At 58.0% G+C, this 10,041-nt stretch overlaps 1 protein-coding gene across 1 annotated transcript in view; it reads right to left on the bottom strand.

Moving 5' to 3' along the window:
* FOXO6 (forkhead box O6) overlaps positions 1-10,035 on the bottom strand; it is a 31,833-nt gene extending 21,798 nt beyond the window's left edge. Inside the window, exon 1 of the mRNA XM_006762636.1 lies at positions 9,805-10,035. Coding sequence (XP_006762699.1) covers positions 9,805-10,029 — 225 coding nt within the window. The 5' untranslated portion in view covers positions 10,030-10,035. The remainder of the gene's footprint in view (positions 1-9,804) is intronic.
* Between the last annotated feature and the right edge of the window lie 6 nt (positions 10,036-10,041).

The following is a 10,041-nucleotide window of genomic DNA, read 5'->3' as shown; positions in this document are numbered from 1 at the left end:
GGGATGGGGGGTGGGGGGGGAGGTGCTGTCCACACTGGCTGGGCAGCCCCTCCACAGACTTTCCTCCCTCATCCAGGATGAAAGGAATCCCTAAGTGAAAAGCCATTCAGGCCTCTCCCTGTCTCTCCTCAGTCTGAGCCCCCTCTTCCCTCTGCATCAGCACCTCCCTGCACCCCTGCTCAGGCCCTGGGAGCAGCTGCGGTGACCTCACCCAGCCCTGCCCTGGGTCTGGCTCTGGGGAGGGCCCAGCAGCTGTGCCCTAGCCCTGCTGGCTGGCTCCAGGGGGAAAAAAGGAAGAGTGGGCATGGTGCCAAGAGAACCATCTGCTCTCCCAGGGGCATGGCCACCCGCACAGACACTGGCCTCACCCCCAGAGGCTGCCCTTGGCCCCCTGTCCCCATGCCAAGGGGCTCTAGGAGCCCAGGCCAGCCCACCCAGACCGGGGCATCAGTCCTCATCTGCCATCTGTCTTCTCCTGGATACTGAGAAGTCCTTACAGGGCATGTTGGAGCATGAATGTCCGCTAAAAGATGAACAAGTGCAGAGGCCAGAGGGCAAGGCTGGGTGTGCTGGGCCCTATCTGCCCCAGCCTTGCTGGGCTAAGAGCCTGTGATCTCCTGGGGAGGGGCCTGCATCCCCTCACATCTGCTCCGCTGGCAGGTGCCTCTGGCAAAGGGTAAGCCCCTTCCCCCACAGCCCCAGCTCAGGTTACAGAGGAGGCAAGGCCAGCTGAGGACAGGGGGAAGGGACAGGAGGGGTGGAGGAGGCATCACAGCTTCCCAGAGTGATGGGGGAGGGGGAACTCAGATCTCTAGATAGGACTCCAAGCCAGAGAGGGAGGAACCATGCCCAAGGTCAAAGCCTCCCAATGGTTAAAGAGGAGCTGGTGTCCAGGGGCAGGCAGCCCTGGGTTCGAGAGTGACCTTGAGCAAATCATTGTCCTCATCTGTGAAAATACAGAACCTACACCCTGCCTGCTTGCCTCCCAAGGCCATGGGGGAAAGCTCTGTGGGCTAGAAAGCAGTGGGTCAACCTAAGGGCAGGACAGAGCTTGGACATCCTGAATATCCGATACCTCAAGGACAGAAAGGGAGGCAATAGAGCAAGAACCCCTCTCCCCCTGCAACACACACACAACACACACACACACACACCAGTGTCTCTCAGGGATCAGGGCTTAAGGACCCCAACTCAACATAGTAGGAGGGAGGTGGTTCTTTCCCTTCCCCCGGGCAAAGATTAACAGTAATGATATTTACTAAGATTTATTGAGCGCTTTACAAGTATTTCTCCTATAATTCTCACAACAAAGCTTGGGCATAAGTCCTGTTATTATCCCATTTTGTAGAGGAGGAAACAGGTCCAGTTGCCCAAGGCCACACAGGGGATGAGTGGTAGAGCTACTATCTGCCCTTCCCTTCTTGCCTCCAAGACTCCTAACTATACTACTGTCTCACCTCCGAAATCCTCAAGGCCACAGGCCTGGAATCTTGGCCTCTGTGAGCCTCCATCCTCTCTCAGGCTCGTATTCTCTACCCCAGCACCAGGCCCACACTGGGCGCTTGAGCCAGGCTCCTTACTCCACCCTCTACACTACTCTCAAGTGATCTTTCTCCATCCCCAACAGCTTGGAGTACCAGCTCCCCATTTTGGCATTCAAGGCCACTTGCCCTCAGGCCCTTGCTTGCTTCTCCAGCCTCAAGTCCTGGCCAACATAGCCAGAACTCCCAGAGTCCTGCAGAGTCTGACCTCCTTTGTCTGGTTCCTTCCCCGTTCCCCTTCCCCTTCCCCCAAACACCCTTAGCTTATTATCTGGCCTTCCATCATGACCCTGAGCAGTCTTTATCCTGAATCAAAATCCGGAGTCCTCATCTTATCTTCCCAGATTGACCCTGGGGAATCTCAAGGTCAAGGAGATGTTCAGATGTCCAGAGCAGCACTGCACAATGGACCTGGATTAAAGCGAATGGAGGAAGCTGCCATCAGTCTTGGGGCCTGCAGATGGAGGGAGGAGACATCATGGGCTGGGGGACATCTCTTAAAGAGCTCTCTGAGAAAGCCAGGGACCCTGGATCCATGCATGCCCAGACTGCAAGCCTCAGGGCCAAACTCCAAGGGAAGCAGAGATGATAGGGGCGGGACATGGTGGCGGTGGTGGTCGGGGGTCAGTTTGGAATGGCCTGGCCAGAGTACTAGGTTAGGAAAGAATGAGCCCTGGGGAGTTTCAGTTCTGTCACTTACAGTGGGATACCGTGAAAGCCACTTTATATCTCTCAGCATTAGTTTCCTCATCTGCAAAACAGGAACAGTAACCTATCAGCCTCACAGGATTGCTGTGAGAATGAAACAAAAGCATGTCGTGAGGGCTGAATCCTGAGCTGGAATAGTTCAGTGTGGATAAAGCAAGGGTCAGAAGATGAGAGTGGTGAGTGATGTGGCTGGAGAGGTTGACTAGGGCCAAGTGGTCAAGGCCTTGGGCTTCAGTTAAAGCCCCAGGATTGGATCCTGTGGGAACAACACTGTGCTGTACACATGCTCTTGTCTCTCTCACCAGATGGGGAGCTACCAGAGAGCAGGGGCTGCAACTTTCAGGTTCTTCACCATTCTGAGTATTCACACTGACATGTTCCCTCCATCCTGCAGCCAAAGGCTCAGTGGCAGGGCCGAGCAGCCCATTCTCTTTTTCCAGTTCTAGACAGCATGACTGCTACAGTGTGGGTTAGTGTGTTCAATTCTCTGGAAAACCTAACAAAGAGCGAGGAGGAGGAGTGGCTCAACCTGGACGGCCTGCTTAGAGAAGAGGCTGGTCCACCCTGGAAAACAGAAGAAGGCAAGAGCAAGCAGGAGCCGGGGGAAGTTACCATCTAAGGATTCAGTTCAGAATCTGACCATCACCAGACAAACCTGTTAAAGTATAGATTCCAAAGTCCACCTGACGAGCGTCTGACATAGAGGGTTTGAGATGGGGACTCAACACCTTCACTCACTAAAAGCTTCTGGGTAACTCTGATCATCAGCCAGGTTTGCCAACAACTAAGGATTTAAGGCGGAAATTCTCAGGCAGACGCAGTGGGTTCCAGAATCACCTGGGAGGGAGGTCTTTGTTCAAACCACCCAAGCACCCCGCCTAGTTTCTGAGGGGTGTCCCAAGGGATCGGTTCTACAGCTGCCTTGGTGAGCATGTGACAGTGGAAGTGGGTGTGGGTTGAGAACTCCAGTGTCAGCTGCAAGGTGGCAGTGGGAAGGCAGCCTGAGATCAGAGGCAGCAAGGAAAGTTGGAGGGAGGGCAGGGCCTGGACAGGGCCAGCAGAGGGCCCAGGGGTCCAAACAGAGCAGTTTGGGCTTGGTTGGCTCCCAAGGGAACTGAGGAGTCCCAGAGGGTTCTGGAGCATGCGTAAGCCTTGGGGCAGGAGGGCTGGCTGGTGTGTGGGCTGGCACTGCACGGGCATTGGGAGATGGTAGAAACAGACAGGTCTAAATCTAGGCTCAGCCTCGTCCCAGCTATACTGCCGCAGCCAAGTGACTTCATCTTTCCGGGCCTCCATTACCTCAGCTGCAAAATGGGGCTAAAAACATGTACCTGTTAGATCCCAGAGAATATGAAATGAGAGAATTTCATATTAAAGTGCCCACTGACTGCCTACCACCCAGACATTATTGCTCTTAATTCTTGTTCCCCTTCCCACAAGAGGCATCCCCCTTAGACACCAGAAAGGTTCTCCGCAAAGATGGAGGCCCTCGGGGGGAGGGTGTGGGAGGCCCCTCCCCTACACGCCACCTGGCCCCCCTCCCACCTCCACATATGGGTTGGGGGGTGGGGAGAGGCAGCAAACAGCCAAACCATCCCAAACTGGAGTTGGTTTCTATGGTAACCAGGGTGCCAGGAGGAAGGGGGTGCTCTAGATCCAGCTGTCCCCCTGAGCACCCTACCCAGGCCCCAGAGCCTCAGCTAATGCCCACCCAACACCCTCCACCCCCCATCTGCCTGCTCTGGGGGCCAGCTTGGACCGCCGTGAGGGTCAGAAAGGAGGTGCCCACTAACCAAGCACCTGACCGCCATTCTTCCAGGTGGTTATTAAGACTCCTATTTCGCAGATGGATAACTGACTTGCCCCTTCATTGTGCCCAGAGTATGTTTGCCACCTGGGCACTGCCAGGGGCAGGATGGGAAGTTCCAAGCAGGAGTCCCAACTTCAAGTCCACCCAAACCTGTACTCATATACGTCCACCCTGAGAAATTCTATCAGTACTTTGTGTCCTCAGTCCCAACCAACCCCTCATAACTCCTAGAACCAGAGGGGTTGTCAGTCACACCCCGGAAAGAACCAGAGATCGATCGAGTTAAGGCCCTTTGGACACTGATGAGAATACTGAGGACCGGGAATGGGAGAGATCTTTGCTCCAGCTCACATACACTGGGTCAGGTTCCCCTATAGGTGCTCTGTCCACACCATGCCCACTCCCAACTCCACAGTTCCAACTGACCCCAAAGGACTGAACTAGGACACCCTGGCAGCCGGGAGAAAGAAAGAAGTCCTCACATTAAGACCTGACTAGCAAGACAATGGCAGTGCCAGAGGTCACGAGCTCTCAGTGACTGGGAGTGTGTGAAGGGACTGAGCTGGGGGAGGAGGCGTGGAAGGGTGTGTTGGGCTCTGTGAGTCCCCCTTTCCCTGGGCACCTGAAGTCTGATCGGATGTGGAAGAACTGGACACCAGTGTGTACCAGGTTCCCAGGTACCCACCCCCACAGGCTGCAGGAGGGAGGGTGCACTGGTGAGTCAGCCACAGGTGAGGGAGGCGGGGAGGTGAGGAGCAGCTCTGTGATAGCTGGTACAGCCATACCCCAGAGGCTCATGTCCACACACAGTCCAGAATCACCCCTCACAAGACAGAGAGCAGGGCTTCCACGGCCCCCAAGACCACACGTGGTGGCCACCACCAGCTGCCACTCAAAGAAAAGAGAAGGTGGGCTTCCAGGAACAAGCTCGATTCTAGCCTCAATGGCACAGGGAAGCTTAAACTTGGGGGTCAGAGGGGGTTCAACTCCCAGGCCTGCCACTTCCTAGGATGTGACCCCAGTTCTCCATCTGGGAAAGAGAGAGCCTAATAACCACCTGGAAGGACGTGACCAGGCACTTTGTTAGTGGGCACCCCCTTCCGGGCCCTCTCAGCCAACCCCACCCTCGCTGGCAAAGCCCCAGCTCCAGTCAGTCCTGAGGCTGGAGTCCTCTGGGCCTGAGAGAGAGAGAGAGAGAGAGAGAGTCCCCGAACCGCAGAAAGTGGGGGTTGGTGGGCACTGAACTTTCGAACCGCAAACCCCACCCCACCCCCAACCCCTCGCGCCGTTCATTACCTTAACACGAGTTAAAAATAACCGTCTCATCTCTTTAAATTAGTCTGTCTGCAATTACCGCCTGGCACGGCGCTGCCCGCCATCGTCCCGCTGGAGCGGCGCCAGGTGGCAGGCGGGGCCCTCACCCTGTCTGTCGGTCTGTCTGCTTCCTAGTACCCCCTCTTCCCCTCCCTGCAGCGAAGCTACCCCCAGGGGCCTGGGGACCCAGCTCCCCAAGTTGTATGGGTATGGGGCCCGCACCCTGGGCTCCGGACAGCCAAGAGCTAGGGGGCGGACGGGCGGGGAGCCGAGGGCTGGGGTGGGGGATCCAGAGCGCGGGGGACAGAAAACAGATGTGTGCTCACATGTGAGCAGAGAGCCAAGGGGAGGGAAGGGCAACTGTGGCAGAGGGGACAGGCACAGAGGCCGGGGGAGGTGCACCTAGCAGACCTGGGGGTTTCAGCCTGAGTGCCCTGGACATGCGATGCTCTCACTTCCGCTCGTGCAGTGTGTTTGTGGGGGGGTTGTGAGGACACCCCCCCAACCCTGGCTCACACAGCCTCTTCCCACACCCCACTAGCCCTGGGGGCTGGGGATCCCCGGAGGACAAAGAAGGAGGAGGGAGCCCTGCTTCAGCAGGCTAGGGGAGGAAAAAAGGGGGCGCCCCCTGTACTCACAACCAGTGCTCAGCCCAGCTGTAGCAGGACCCCCCTCCTGGAGTCTCAGATCAGTCCCTCCCTCTAGCCCCCTTCCCACTTAGGACCTATTGGCCAGCCTGGGCCATGGGGGTAGCACACCATCCCTCCAGATCCCACCCCCCAACAGCCAGGCTGCTCCAGGCCCTGAGGGTGAAGAGAAGTCCTCATCCCCGTGCTCCTCCCCCACCAGGCCTGGGGACAAGAATGGGAGGCACCCAGGCTTGGCCTGGGAGCTCCCAGGGGAGCTGGCAGCCAGGAAACAGGCAGAACAACTCCAGGGGCGATAAGAGACAGGAGTGCTAAGTGCTTCACCGGGACCCAGAGCAGCCTGGAAGGCTCCCTGGAGGAGTCATCAGTTGGGAAGGTGGAGCTGGAGCATCTGAAAGTGGGAGGCTCTACCTGGATGTCTGATAGCCACACTTCTGGGACACTAGAGGGATGGGGACCTCCTGTCCAAGCCTCTTCCCAGGCCTGGAGGCCCTCTACTCTGAGGGGAACACTATCAGCCTCTATGTTAACAGAGTTCCCAGCACCAAGGCTGGGAACGCTCTTCAGGCTTCAGCCTGCTGGGTGTACTGCGCCTGCTGCTCTTGCCTCCTTCAATATGCTCGACTACCTCCCCACATCACAGGCGGGGCCACCAGGCAGAGGCCAAGCACATGAGCCCTTCCTGATCTGTCCCACTCTGCCTTTCCCGTGCCACCTCCCTGCCATCCTTAGGAGCCTTGGGTTTTAGCCTAGCATGCCCAGTGGTCTCCCAGACCCAACATGCTCAATGCCACCTTCCCTGGAAGAATTTCTCCCAAGTTCTACCCCAATGAAAGCAGCTCAGATCAAGTGCCACCTTCTCAGTGAGGGCTTGCTGGGCTCCCCAAGGCATCTAACCTGCTTCCCCATACCTCTGCCCCCACCCCTGGCCCTACCTTCCTGTAAAACACGGGGCCTGGGTGTGGAACTGGCTGAGCCCTGGTGTGTCCTAAAGGCAAGTCCAATGTCTTTCCCTTTGGTTGACCTACTCCATCTAACCCAGGGTTTGGTACAACCCAGGGATCCCAGTCCAACATTTATGTGTGTGGGGGCAGGGAGTGGGGGGAGGAAGGAAGGAATAATGGGCCCTGGCCCCAGTCTAGGCACCTGAGGTACCACAGCCCCTGCTAACCAGAGGTTGGCTGGGAGTTAGGGATGGCCCCTCTACCAGGTCCCCGGAGGGACTGACTGGGAATGGGGGAAGAGGCAGCAGGGGGAGCAGGATGAGAGGGAAAAGAGGCTCCCTGGGGAGCTGAATGGAGGGAGTAGAAGGAGGATAACCACCAGGGAATGAGATGGGAAAGGCCAGAGTCCCCTCTGAACAGCCCTCCCCCAGTGGCTGGATGGTCTCTGCCAGGACCTAGGTCAGGAGCCCAAGCCTGAGCCTCCCTCTCCAATGCTCCAGCCCAGGACAAGCCTTCCAGAACTCCCTCCTTCCTGAGCCCAGACCCAGGGAGAACCACTGTGTCCTGAGCAGCTTGGTGCAGTGGAAATCGCATCCAATGGGCAGGCTGGAGATCTGGGCCGTCATCCAGGGCCTGCTGCTCACTGATGGCCTGAGGAAAGTCCCATCTCCTTCCTGGGCCTCAGTCTCACAGTCTGAGAAATGAACTCGTGGGACTAAGTTGTCTCCAAGCGCATTCCCAATCACATTTTAGGATTTAGACCTGCCCTGTTGAAAAGCCATCAGTGTCCCACTCCCACACCCAGCGCCAGCGGGACACTATCTCAGAGGCTCTGTGAGGCATGGGAGGGCGAGACCCCAGGACTGGAGTCCAGCTTTCCCATCTACCGATGGTGTGACCTCAGGCAGTTCACTCCTTCACGCCGTGCCTCGGTGTCCGGCTCTGTACATGGTGACAATAAACCCCCCTCAGGGACTGATGAGAGCCTATAAGGAGACACCGGGCACAGATGCCTGAAAGTGTCTGGCACAGGCTTGGGCCTGAGAGCCTCAATGAACTGCAGTTCTCTCCTAGCTTCCGCTTCAGGTCCCCTCTGGGCATCTTCCCCCATCATCCCTAATCCGGCAAGCCCAGTGGGAGCGCGACCTCCTGCAGCAAGCCCTCCTGGCTTACTCTGGCCCACAGCCTCAGCATCCTTTGCACCATCCACCCATTTCTTCCCCTTTTCGCCAGAGAGCACTGGTGGCTCCTCAGTGCCAGGCTCTGCCGCTGGGTGCTGTAGGCACAGAGATTACTCCGACACTGCCACTGTCTTCCACAGGCAGGGTGGGGAAGGGAAACGAGATAGGACACAAAAGACTAAGACCTCTGACAGGCAGGGAGAGGACCGGAGAAGGGGGTACCTACGCTAACTAAAAAGGGTTAAGGAAGGTTTCCAGGAAGAGGCACCTGAACTTTGCCCTTCAGAACAAGGAATATAGCTACAGGGAGAAGTAAAAGGTGGGACAGTGCTGGGGAGCGGGAAAGGAGGTGGGAGCAAAGCCCAAGGGCAGGACACACTTGGGAGGAGTAAGTGTTCCAATGGGAGCTGACCCCAAGGGGACTGGAGAGGCTAAGGAAGGAGGCTCGTGTCTGCTTCTCCACCCTGTGACCCCACCCCATAGTGGCCTGAGAGCCATAGGCTCCCAGGTCAGAGCACCCACGACCCCTATAATGCAGCCACTGGGCATCTAGTGCTGTCCATGCCGACAAGCTTGCCCCCCCTACCCCCCCACACTGGCACCCCTCCTCTGACCCTGTCTGCAGCCACCGCCAGGCACAGCCCCCTCCCTCCATTTAGGCATGCCTCCCTGGCAGAGATCCTCCTCTCCCATAGGGAGTCTGACAGCTCACAGACCTTAGGCACAGTGCCTCCATCCCCAACTTCCTATCCCCCCCCCCCCCCCGCAAAATACTGACTATTCCCATTCCCCACGAGAGGGTCTGGAAGGCATAATCCAGTCAAGCCCCTGTCCTCTCCCAAGATGGCTCTCCCCTTTCCCCTGGCTGGCAGTGAGGCTTCCCTTGGGGTGCCCCTGCCCCTCCCCCACTCCCACATGCATCTGAGCTCAGAAAGCCTGGGAAGTGGAAGACAGCCTGGGGTAGGCAGGGACAGATCCCCAGCTCTCAATACCATGCCCTAACACCAGCAGCAGTCAGCACCAGCCCATCATACTGATCAAAGCAAGGGGGACAGCAGCTGCCCCATGGAAAACTCAGATCCCAGGTCACCTGACAAGTCACCCCACCCCAGACTAGCTGGTGCCCTAAGGTGAACTCCTGGCTCCACAGGAAGGGCTGTGAGCTGAAGGTTGCACTCCTCACCCTGGGGTCAGCGCCAGGCAGGGAAGTGGGGAAGATTTGGGGGGAAAGCAGCCACTGACCCAAGTCATGATGCCAGCTCTTTAAGGAGGGTGCCCTGGTGGAGAGGGTAAAACAAGAGTAACTCAAAGCACACTCATGGGGTCAGAAGAGGCTCCCCACTGTCCGAAGCCTGGGAATGGGTTCCTCTGAGATGCCTCCAGGGATGGGCTGGGGGTGTCCTTCAGGGGTGCCTCAAAGTGGCAGTCAGTCCCTTGTACCCCATGAGACCTCCCATCCCGCATCCAGAATATGCACACAGCTGCTCCCAGCACGCCCCCTCCTGTCTGCTGGCCGGCCCCACGCCCTGGGCTCACACTCCTTGACCCCTGGGGGTGCCCCGCGGCGTGGGGGGCTCGCCCGGAACCCAGACGCACAGAGCTCCCTCTGGAAGCCCCAGCCAAGGAGCCCAGCCCCTCTCCCCAGCCGGACGCCCCCACCTTCCAGCCGGCCGAGCTGTTGCTGTCGCCTTTATCCTTGAAGTAGGGCACGTAACGGACCATCCAGTCGTAGATCTGAGAGAGCGTGAGCCGCTTGTCCGGGGCGCTCTCGATGGCTTTGGTGATGAGGTCGGCATAAGACAGGTTCCCCCACGCGTTTCGCCGAGAGCTCTTGGCTTTCCGCAGCGGTCCGACCTCCGCTCCCAGTGGCGGCGCTGGGGCCATCGGGGGCCGTCG

Source organism: Myotis davidii, unplaced genomic scaffold (genome assembly GCF_000327345.1).
Source record: "Myotis davidii unplaced genomic scaffold, ASM32734v1 scaffold458, whole genome shotgun sequence".
In the NCBI taxonomy this organism is placed as follows: Eukaryota; Metazoa; Chordata; class Mammalia; order Chiroptera; family Vespertilionidae; genus Myotis; species Myotis davidii.
This window is presented reverse-complemented; position numbering and strand designations above follow the sequence as displayed.